At 48.3% G+C, this 11,938-nt stretch overlaps 1 protein-coding gene across 1 annotated transcript in view; it reads left to right on the forward strand.

Annotated features, from left to right (window-relative positions):
- Nucleotides 1–7,170, forward strand: part of ARID3A (AT-rich interaction domain 3A) — a gene marked incomplete at its 5' end in the record, with an annotated part of 82,713 nt that extends 75,543 nt beyond the window's left edge. The window contains 4 exons of the mRNA XM_044685335.1: nt 777–1,024; nt 2,304–2,600; nt 4,735–4,833; nt 6,821–7,170. Coding sequence (XP_044541270.1) covers nt 777–1,024; nt 2,304–2,600; nt 4,735–4,833; nt 6,821–7,095 — 919 coding nt within the window. The remainder of the gene's footprint in view (nt 1–776; nt 1,025–2,303; nt 2,601–4,734; nt 4,834–6,820) is intronic.
- Nucleotides 7,171–11,938: the final 4,768 nt, after the last annotated feature.

Raw genomic sequence — 11,938 nt, forward strand, 5'->3', positions numbered from 1 at the left:
CCTTCCTTCCTTTCTCCCTTCCTCCCTCCCTCTATTCCTTCTTCCCTCCCTTCCTCCCTCATTTCCTTCCCCTCCTTTCCTCTTTCCTTCCTTTCTTCCCCTCCCTCCTTCCTTCTTTTTTCCTTCCTTCCCGTCCTATTCTTCCTTCCCTCTTTCCTTTCTTCCTTCTTCCTCTCCCTCCTTCCTTCTTCCTTTTTTACTTCCTCTCCTCTCTCCTTTCCTCCTTCCTTCCCCTCCTCCCCTCCCTCCTTCCTTCTTTTTTTCCTTCCTTCCTGTCCTTCCCTCCCTCCTTCTTTCATTCCACCCTCCCTTTGGGAATGGGGAAGACCAAAAGAGTGGAATAAAGGGAGAATAATAATCAAACTGATTTCTCTAATGCTTTTATCACTTACAAAGCAGATCCCTCACAACTACTTTTTAAAAAATATTTTTAATTTGAAATTTTAAAATTTAATTAATTAATAAAATTTTTCCATGGTTACATGATTCATGTTCTTTCACTCCCCTCCTCCCACCCCCCTCCCAGAGCCAACGAGCAATTCTACTGAGTTTTACGTGTGTCATCCCTCACAACAACTTTGTAAGTTAGGTCCTACCAATATTGTTCCCATTTTATAGATGAGGAAACCAAGGCATAAAGAAATTAAGTGACTTTTTTCCTGTGGGACTTGAACCCAGGCCCTCTGCTCCAAGTGCAGAGCTAAACTCTCTCCAGCAAAGTTCTTCATGCCACGGCATTGCTTTTTCCCCCCCTTTTCTCCTGACTCCCATGGCAGATATATGAAATACCTGTATCCCTACGAATGTGAGAAAAGAGGATTGAGCAACCCCAGTGAGCTACAGGCTGCCATCGACAGCAACCGGCGAGAGGGCCGCCGACAGGGCTTCGGAGGCTCCCTCTTTACCTACTCCCCAGGAGGGGCCCACAGCATGCTGTCCTCACCCAAGCTGCAGGTGGCCCCCCTGGGCCTGCCAGCCAATAGCAACGGAGGTGCCATTGCCCCGACTCAGAAGATCAAAAAAGGTGAGAAGGGTTCGGCCAAGCATCAGGGAAGACCCACTGCCCGCTGCCTCCTCTTCCCCCTGGGAGAGTCAGGTCCTTGCCAGAGCCCCAGGAGGGAGGCTGCTGGGGAGCCCATTTTCCAGAGGAGACAGATGAGTCTCTGAGAGGGGAAATGGCTTTCCTATGATTGCAGAGCCAGTTAGGGATGGAAACAGGGCCACAAACCTGGGTCTCCTGGTCCTCGATTCAGGTGCTTTGTACTGGACAACCCAGCTAGATTTCTATACTTCTTTTTTTGTGTATTGGCTCCTAAGTGGAAGAGTGGTAAGGGTGGGCAGTGTGGGGGTCAAGTGACTTGCCCAGGGTCACACAGCTGGGAAGTGTCTGAGGCCAGATTTGAACCTAGGACCTCCCGTTTCTAGTCCTGACTCTCAATCCACTGAGCTACCCAGCTGCCCCAGATTTCTATACTTCTTTAAGAAATCGAGAGGCATGGGGCAGCTAGGTGGTTCAATGGACTGAGAGCTAGGCCTGGATAGGAGAGATTCTGGGTTCAAATCTGGCCTTAGACACTTCCTCGCTGATGTGACCACTGTTTGGACCTTCCAAGGTTGTCTTTCCCACCAACTCTCTTTCTAGGCTCAGACTCCTTCCAATGCTTGGGCCAGGAGCACTTGAACTCCGGGGGCAGGAAAGTCCTTACTCCTGTGCCCAGGTCCTCCCCTCGTGTGATGTCAGGCAATGAACCCCAATTGTCTAGCCTCTACCACTCTCCTGCCTTGGAACTGATACTTAGTATTGACTCTAAGGTAGAGAAGGGTTTAAAAAAAAAACAAGAACCCCAAAAGGGGGACATTTATATTTGATCCTGATGGGAAGCACTCTCAACTTAGAATCCCAAAGTCCTGGCTCTGAATCCTTCTCCAGACACTATGCTGGGCCTCAGTTTGGCCATTTGTAACTGGGCACGACTGGATTTGTTGGCCTCCAGAGCCCTTTCCAGTCCTCCGTCTAGGATCCTAGAAGGGATGGAAGCCCATCTTCCCAGGAAAGCCCTCCCAACCCAAGAGAGCCAGGAGAGACTACTTTCTAAGAAGGCTGATTACAGCCTAATAGAAGGAAGAACTCCCAGCCTAGAACTGTCTAAACGGGTCTCCCTTGATAGATAATGAACTTACTGTCATCAGGCATATGCAAGTAGATGCCTGGATGACCTCACACCAGGGGAGCATCCTTTGTGGGGTGGGAAGGCTGCCCGGGGATCCAGTGATCTGTGACACCATCATTTTCTCCTGCCCAGAGGAAGACTCTTCCATTCCCATCACGGTGCCCAGCCGCCTGCCCGTCTCCCTGGCAGGCCACTCTGTGGTGGCAGCCCAGGCGGCCGCCGTGCATGCAGCTGCGGCTCAAGCAGCCGTCGTGGCCCAGGCTGCTGCCCTGGAACAGCTACGGGAGAAGCTGGAGTCTGGTGAGCCCCCGGAGAAGAAGATGGTCCTGGTGGCAGATGAACAGCAGAGACTGATGCAGCGAGCCTTGCAGCAAAACCTCCTGGCCATGAGTGCCCAGCTGCCCATGAGCATCCGAATCAATAGCCAAGGTACCAGGCCCTTGGGGGACTCTTGAAATGTAGGATGTCAGGGCTGGGAGGACCCTTAGGACAGAGAATGTCAGAGCTGGGAGGGAGCTTAGAACAGAGAATGTCAGAGCTGGGAGGGAGCTTAGAACAGAGAATGTCAGAGCTGGGATGGAGCTTAGAACAGAGAATGTCAGAGCTGGGAGGGAGCTTAGAACAGAGACTGTCAGAGCTTGGAGGGTCCTTAGATCACAGGTTGTCAGAACTGAGGGATCTCTAGAACACAGGGTGGCAGAGCTAGGAGGAGCCTTAGAACACAAATTATCAAGGCTGGGAGATACTTAGAACATCAAATGACAGAGCAGAGATAATCTTTAGAAGATAGAATGTCAGAGTTAGGAGGGCTCCTAGAACATAGGATGGCATAGATGGAAGGAACCTTAAAACATTAACTATTAAATCTGGGAAGATTTTTAGAACAGAGAATATCAGAGCTGGGAGGACCCTTAGAAGACAGAATGTCAGAGCTGGGAAAGCCTCAGAACTTGAAATATCAGACCTGGGTGGGACTTTAGAACATATAACATCAGAGCTAGGAAATATCTCCAAGATTTTCTAGCTGAGAATTCTGAGAATCTGGGAAGGACTTGGCCAGTATGATAGTAGCAGAGCTCTAGGATGCTTAAACTAGTTCTTTTCCTACTATGCCATGATTACCTTTTAATTGTTGATATTTTGTTGGGCTACAAAGGTATAGTGCAAATAAGATTATTCCCATTTTACAGGTGGGGAAACCAAGACTCTTGACTTGTATCTACCTGGGTACAAACAAGGCAGAGAAGTTTGGGGAGAATAAGGGGGCCCATCTCTCTGGAGATAGCTTCCAAAGCCCAATCGGGCAGAATGTTAATTACTGAAACCTTCCCTCATCAATAGTACTGCAAAAAGAATTCTGGGACCCCCAACCCAGGCCACTCCTCTCTGGGAAGGACCTTTGTTATAAAGAAAAAGGGCCTAAGGAGATATAGGTATACAGTGATGTGAATGTATATTCTCCCTAGATGCAGATGATGGAGGACCCACCAACCTTGATCACCCTTGATGGTTGTTATAATTTCCCCTTTTCTCTAACAGTTGCCCAGGGAGGACCCCAAAAGGTTAGGTAGATGGGTAACCCTTTCAGGTCCCACCTGGGGTTGGACAAATTATTATAGGGCTTTTTTAAAATTTTTTAATTTTTTTCAAACCCTTAATTTCTGTGTATTGGCTCCTAAGTGGAAGAGTGGTAAGGGTGGGCAATGGGGGTCAAGTGACTTGCTTGGTCACACAGCTGGGAAGTGTCTGAGGTCAGATTTGAACCTAGGACCTCCCATCTCTAGGCCTGACTCTCAATCCACTGAGCTACCCAGCTGCCCCATTTATAGGGCTTTTGATTTGCTTTGGATCACGTTTGGTATCTGACTGCATTGACTCCCTTCCCCTTGGGTTGTGATATAAAGACCACGCAGGAAGGTACTTGTTAAACTCTCTTTATCTATAATCTATAATCAGGGAAAGGATAAACAGGATAAGGAATGGGGATTGGAGACTGTCAATGGACTGGAGGCTATTGATCTAGTAAAGCTGGAGCTTTATTCTCCACTACCCCTCTGGCCCAGCCTGGCCACAGCCAAGCCAGAGAACAGACTGCTCTTGATGCAGCTGTGTTGATGATGTTATTCTCTCAGCTTTTCACTATCAGTGTTTGGTGATGCACTAGCTCTCACAGTCTTCAGGAACTATTCACATTCTTCCTACCCTCTTCTTCATAGACCCTCCCAGCCTCCCTTCACCACCCAGAGTCCCAGAGACCTAAAGAGCTAGAAAGATTCAGAGACCTAAAGAACTAAAGAGCCCACAGACCCAACACCAAAGGTCAAAGACCAAAGACCAAAGACCCCTTCAAGTGGCTGTCAGGGGAATTTATACTGCCAGGCCAACCAACGTTTTCCCCTGGCTCACAGCATTTGGGAACATTCTATGCCTTCCAAATGCCTCCCCTATCATTCAAAGGTGGCACCCATCATTTCCCAGGATGTGAATATAACACCTTTTGCCTCTGCTCCACTGTCTTCCCTCTTAATAATCATCATTTTTTTCCATGCTTCTGCCTCCCCAGCATCAGAGAACCGCCAGGACTCGGCCATGAACCTAACCAGCACCAATGGCACCAACAGTATTAGCATGTCCGTGGAAATCAATGGTATCATGTATACAGGTAGGTCTGCGACCGGTTTAGGTTTTCCATGACCGTGGTTGGACCCCTTCAGAGCAGGAACAGAAGATCATGGTCCCTTGGAGTCTGAGATTGGGAATTAGATATCTAGGAATTTCTTGGGTTCTCAGGAAATGGGGTTCAGTTCCTGCCAACAGGAAGCAGGGCTACCACAAAAATGTCCCCAAGTTTTTTCATGTCAGAAGTGCCTCTTGAGGAGCAGATAGGTGACTCAGTGGATAGAGAGAGGCCTAAAGGGAAGAGGTCTTGGGTTCAAATGTGGCCTCAGACTCTTCCTAGCTGTGAGACTTTGGACAAGTCACTTAATCCCAATTGCTTAGCTTTTGCCCCATTTCTCTTAAAATTGAAACTAAGGGTTTAAAAAAAAAAAGAAAGAAAGAAAGGAAAGTGGGGGCCCAGAGATTTTGCCACAAAAGCCATGCTGGGAGATCCCAGATTCATGGATCTTCAGAGATCACGGAACCTAGACACTTACTAGCTGGGTGACTCTAGGCAACTCATTTAACCCTGTTTCCCTGAATTTCCTCATCTGTAAAATGAGCTGGAGAAGGAAATGGCAAACTAGCCGGGTGACCTTGGCCAAGTCATTTCACCCTGTTGGTCTCAGTTTCCTCATCTATAAAATGAGCCAGAGAAGGAAATGGCAAACTACTCCAGTATCTTTGCCAAGAAAACCCCAAATGGGTCAGGAAGAGTCAGACATAATTGAAATGAATGAAGATCCCCAATGAACCCTGAGGAAGTTTTTCCTCATATCAAACCTCTCTTTGCCTCTGCAGCAAACACCTCCTGGTTCTGCTTTGGGGTGCCAGACTAAAAAAATCAAATCCTATTCCCATGAGCACTAGCCTTTCACATAGGTGAAGATAGTAATCATTCTTCTCTCCTCCAAGCTAAACACACTTAAAAATTTTTTGATTTTAATACCCAATTTCCATGTAAGTTTTCCATGTTATCTCCCTTCCTTCTTCCCTCCCTTCTCCCAGAGCCAACAAGCAAGCTAAACACCTTCTTCAGTCTTCATATGCCAAGAAGTCAAGTCTTCCCTCCCCTGGTCGCCCCCATTCTGGACATTCTCCAGATTCTCAGGTCCTTCTAGAACTAAACACAGCTGGGATCTGACCAGGGCAGAGCACAGTGGGTCTCTCCCTTCCATATTTCTGGAAGCTTGGCCTCTCCTAATGTAGTCCAAGGTTGCATTCTATTTTTTTTTTTACTAGCTTTTGCATCTTATTTTCCTGACTTATGGAACTCACCCTAAAGTCTCTTCTAAGTCCAAAATGCTGTGCTTCTTAAGCCCACCTTCTCTTTTTATGGCTCAGGAGCCGAGGCCCACCCAAAGTGAGGAAAATGCCCAAAAGTTCACTACCCAGGTAGAAAAGAGTTGAATTTTGATTCGGACCTATGTCCTCTAGATTGAAATCTAATGGTCTTCCTGCGAACAGAGCTTTTTGAGGTGGGATGGGGTTCAAGGAATGCCACCTGGGGATCCCCAAAAGAAGGAGGGAACCCCCATCAGCCCCCCGACTCTTAGAGTTCTCATCAGTGTTGGGGACATGGGTATGCCCAAAGCCTTACATGGCTTACTGACCCAGGCCCCTTTTTTTTCCTTAAATTTTATCTTTATTTTATTCCAATAACAAATCTATGCAGAAATTTTCCAAAGTTACATGATCCATGGTATCTCCCTCCCCTCTTCTCTCCCTCCTCCCAGAGCTGACAAGCAATTTCACTGGGTTATACATGTATTATCACTCAAAACCTATTTCCATATTATTCATTTTTGTAAGTGAATAATTTTATAAAGTCAAAACCCCCAAACCTATCCCTAAATAAACATGTAATAAATTATGTTTTCATCTGCCTTTCTACTCCCACAGTTCTTTCTTTCTCTAGAGGTGGATAGCTCGTTCTTTCTCCTAAGTCCCTCAGCATGGTCCTGACCCAGGTCCTTTTTGTCTGTCCCCAGGGGTGTTGTTCGCTCAGCCTCCAGGTACACCAGCCTCTGTCCCAGCCTCCACTCACAACAAAGGTGGCAACAGCAACAGTAACAGCAGCAATACCAACAGCAACAGCAGTAGCAGCAGCCGGGGTGGCCCTGGCGCAGGTGGCCCAGGCAGCGGAAGTGGCGGCGGCGGTGGCAGCGGCGGCGGCGGCAGCAGTGGCAGCAGTGGTGGCGCTCAGGCTGGGGCAGCGGGTCTGTCTGTCCCTCCAGCTTCTACCTCGAATAACTCTTTGCCTTAAGCCGCCAAAGGGGCTTAGCCTGCCCCCCTCTTTCTCTCTCTCTCTCTTTCTCTTTCTCTTTCTCTTTCTCACCCACATGCTGAGCCCATTGGACTGGTGGGGTGGGGGTGGGAAACGGGGGTCCCAGGTGAGGGTGAGCAAGGGAGGAATGGGGGAGCAAAAGAGGGGAGAAGAGGCTGGGGAAGAGAGAGATCAAAAACAGGGAGCTAGAGCTGACGCCCCAAGACAGATACACACATCCCAGGAAATCTATAAAGAGAATTGAATAAAACCGGGGGAAAAGAGAAGGAACACTTGAATTTCTCCGGGTTTGGGACCCTGTAGAGCATCAGGAGAAAGAGAGAGGGAAATTAGGGACAGGAGAAACTAAAGAGACTTTTCCCAGTGGCTTTATCGTATCCCCCAAGGGACCCAGCTACGTCCATGGGGGTTCAGGTTTTTATCAGTTGCTTTGTCAATTCAACACTGTTTACCTCACACGCCCTGCACTCTTTTTATCATTTCTCTTGTGTTGTCATCGACCCCACGTTCACCATGCCCAGCTCCTTCGTTTTAGTGCAGAGAAGTCTTTGTTGGTGGTTTGGGGGTAGGGGTGGGGAAGGGGGCGAGGCTTGGAAGGAAGAGGGGAGAGAAGACTTGTTTTTGTAAAGACATAACTACACGCAAACTATATGGGGTTTTTTAAGAGGTTTTTAGCTTTTGTTTTGAGGTGGGTTTTTTTTTTTGTAAATAATCTATTTTATTCTCTAAGAAAAATCAAACCTTAGGAAAAAAATACATATATATATATTCGTATTTGTTCAGGGAAACTGAACTTGAAAAAAAAGAAAAAAAAGTTTAATAACCTTTTTATTAATCCCTTCCCCCATCCTACCCCCTACCATGATTATTTTTTTTTTTTGGTGAATTTTCTGTGATGCTTTGCTGTTTGACAAGCTGGGGATGCTTGGTGACCCTGGAGCCTCCAGGGGCTGGCTTCTCCCAGAGATGATTAACTCAGGTGCTGTAGCCAGGATGGGGTGGGGGGAGAGAGACTTGTAAGTCGGGGGCGGGGGGGAGAAAGGAAGACTGGATTTGAGGAGGGAGGCTGCTACTGTCTGGTCTGATTTTGTTCAGCATCATCCCTTTGCCCTCTGTCCCTTTGGTGGCGGCATCTTCTGATCCTGCCTCTTATGGGGAGGATACAGAGTTTCTAAGTCAGGAAAGCTGTTATTGCCACTGAGTGCATCTTCTCCTCTTCCTTCTTGCAGAGACAGGGGCTTGACCACACCCTGAGCAAGACATTGGGCAAGAGGGACCCATCTTCGTCTCTGGTCGGGACCCTCCTCCATTCTTAAAGGAAAGGGTGACCCAGAAAAGAACTGAGCCTTTTCCTTCCCATCCCCTCATCCTTTCCCTGAGCTCTCCTAGTGGGAAGAGCACAGGGCAGTTGGATCACACCTTTTGCCTGGCTCAGAGGGTCCCCAGTGCCACTCTCCCTTCTGGCCTTGGGTTGGGAAGAAGAAGGATGGCTATTCCCTAGAGAGAATAGGAAAGATGAATTCTACTCTGGCATTGATTGTAGTTAGGGCCTGAGCTTGGCACAGTGTCGGGCCCAAAAGTGGGGCTGAATTTTTGTTGAATCAGAGTTGCCTGGTAGTAGTACCCATTGCTAGAGAACATCTTCCAGAGCTGAGGACTGAGCCATCTTTCCCAAGATACCTTTTGCCTTTCTACCCTAGCTCTGGCACCTTGTTGCCCATTGCCCCTCTCGCCCTACCCCCCATCATCCCTTTCTTCAGCATGGGAATAGCTAGGTCTTCAGCCAGCTGCCTGCTGCTCTTGCGTTGACAATGAATTCATGCCTGACACCCTGAAAAGGGGGATAGCGAGCCTTTTCTCCCCCCACACTTCCATTAGGGAGTACCCCATTATAGACGGAAAACACTTGAAAAGTGAGAAGGGGAACAAATATGGTGCCTCTTCTGGGGAGGGTTCCAGGTGCCATCACTGTGATACTGAGTAGACTCAGCTTATCTCATTGGGGTTAAAGAAGAGAGATAGGCCCCCCCAAAAGATTTTTGGGTTATCTGCTCAGCATCATTCATAAGAGGGGCCAGAGAGTGGCCTAGGAGTCTCTCCTCCAATACCTCAGACCATTCAGGTCATTCAGTAAGCATTAAGCACCTACCATGTGCCAGGAATTTGTGCTAAGTGCTAGAGATACAAAACAAGCAAAAAAACAAAAACAAAAAACCCTACCCTATCCTACCCTCAAAGAGCTCCGAATCTAATCATCAGGTCCCAATACCTTTAAAATCTATTCTCGTAGGCTCCTGGCCCATCTTCCTCAAAGGCCCTTCCCCTCCAGTCTCACCAGCCCTCCAGAGGGGACCCTGGAGCCTTTGGGAGGGAGGGTCTCCTTTTCTTTGTGTTGGGGAAGCCCCCAATGGAAATAGCTTTCCAGACCCCAACTAGATCTCTGTTTTTCCTTACACTTGATTTTAATTTCTCCAGAGAGGAAATTAAGCAGTTGGCACCCCTGGCTTAGCTCCCTACTCCCCCCCCACCCTTATCCCCAGGGTGGACCTTCTGCTCAGGTCCCTGCCTTCCTGCCCATAATTAGGCCCAGGGAGCTAAGCTTTACCCAGGAGTAGGGTAGGAAGGTGGGGGGAGGAGGGGAGAGAGTGGTTTGCTCAGGGCCTATTGAACCATTTCTAGGGCCTTTGAGGTTGGGGGGGGGGCAGGGGAGGAAAGCCTAGCCTGTCTATTAGTTTAACCTTTCTTGTCCCTCAGAAGTCTGACTGGATCTGGGCAGACAAGGGTGGAAGCTCAGGATGGGTTGTTATAGAAAATTCTGATGCCCCTCCCCATTCCCTGAGGTTCCCCCTCTCTGCTTCCACCTCAGGCTCTGGGTAGGCACTTTAGTGACAGACATTGGAGTATCAAAGCAGGAGGGGCTTTTGTTCCCTTCCAACTTGTACAAAAAATAAATCTCAGGTTGATAAACTCCCCCACTGGAGTACTTTGGGACCACTTCCTCCTAGCCCCTGCTACCTTTCCCTTAGAACTCCTATTCCCCCTCAGACCTGGTGGGAGAATACTTTTTAAACCTTCCTTCCTTCCTTCTTTTCTTCCTTCCATCCATCCTTCCTTCTTTACTTCCTCTCTCTTTCCTTCTCCCTCTCTTTCTTGTTCTAAATTGCTAAGCCCCCTCTTTATTCTTTTCTCAGGGTCTTCCCATCTTGGCTGGAGTCCCCAAAAGCCCCCAGCACAATTATTTCCCATGGTGGCTGGGAGTCAGAAATGGATGGAGGGAGAATTCTGTTGGTTTCAGGAAAGCACCCCAGGATCTAGGCTTTTCACTTGGTGGATCTGGGCACCTGGATCCCCAGAAGGAGTCATAGCAGGGAGGAAGGCATAAGGTCAGAGCAGGGTGCCTGTTCCCATTTCCCGCTGCTGAAAATTGGGGAACTTTGTTATTTTAGATGTCTGATGGAAGGTGCGGCTGGGCTAAGAGGTTGAGTTTCCTATTCAATGTTATCAAGGGACCAGAAAAAAAAAACCCACCCTACTCATCCCTTAATCACCTGCCTTCACATGCAAACATGAGAGGACTTGCCTCTGACTTCAGGGAAGGATGGGGAAGGGGAGCAGAATAGCCTGAGAGGACCTCTCAGCCCTGTGCAGCCAAGCGTTTTGGGTGGAGAAACATGACCAGTCTGCTCTCCTCTGTCCTGGGCCATTTTCTCAGCCTAAATGAACAGTTTCTTGCCACATCTCTGAGCTGTCCTTTTCTTCCAAAAATTCCTCAGCGTCCCAGGAGCTCCTGGGCTCCACGGGGAGTTGGCTCCCTTAAGCCTAATCCTCTTGCTTGGTCCTGCCCTCCAGCAGACATCCTCTCTCTTCCCTGTCCTGTTGCTAGCTGCTCTTCATGCTGTACCAAAAATAATTGTAGTTTGTTGGTCCCACTAGATAGTGTCTAGGTTCAGGTGCCCCTTTGGGGGAAAGATAAAGCTTTGAAATTTTCTTTTCTACCTCATTCCTGATATTTAATGCCAAAAAAAAAAATAATCATCTTCTTCATCACCGTCCCCAGTCTGCCCTCCCTTAGCCAGGTCAAAAGTTATCTGTAGGGACTGAAGATCTGGGCCCCTCTGACCTCCCTCCACCCAATCTCATCCAGTCATCCTCTTCAGCTTTGCTATTCTGGGACTTGGCAGAGGTGCCTCGGTAGGGCTTGGGGGTGACCCCGGGCCCTCCAAGGCAATGCCTCTTAGAGTGTGTGCCTATCAATCTTTAAAGACTTTGAATGTGCCCTGGAGGCAGATCTCACCTGTCATCCAAGGGCCTTCCATCATGCCAGCCAAGCATGGAGCGGTTCACCAGCAGAAGGCAGGACACTCGGTGGTGAATTTTTGGTTTTCTTTTTGGCCCTGGCACCCCTAGGCTTCCCCTCATACTCAGCCACCCAGGCGAAGTTTCAGAAGCCTTTGAGAACCTTAACTGTCTCCAGAAATCCTAATGCTGAGCTGTCCCCCTCCTCCCCACCCCTCTATTCCTCGGCTCACTGGACAGCTGTTCCATTCCAAGTCAGACCGTCCTTCATCCTAGCGTGTTTGCTTGCTCAAGAGGAGAAAGAACTGTAGAAGGGGAAAGTGGGTTGGGAGAAGAAATTCTATATTAAAATTCTATATCTATATATATATATATATATTGTGTATGGGCGTGAGTGTGTGTGCGTGTGCTTGTGTGTATCTGTGTGTACTGAAACCTCTGTGTAAAAGATGTCTTTATGTTATGATCCAGGCTCTCTCGGCAGGCTCTGGATCCTTACTCAGGGGAATTATACCTGCTGTTCAGC

Source organism: Gracilinanus agilis, chromosome 1 (assembly GCF_016433145.1).
Source record: "Gracilinanus agilis isolate LMUSP501 chromosome 1, AgileGrace, whole genome shotgun sequence".
Taxonomy (NCBI): Eukaryota; Metazoa; Chordata; class Mammalia; order Didelphimorphia; family Didelphidae; genus Gracilinanus; species Gracilinanus agilis.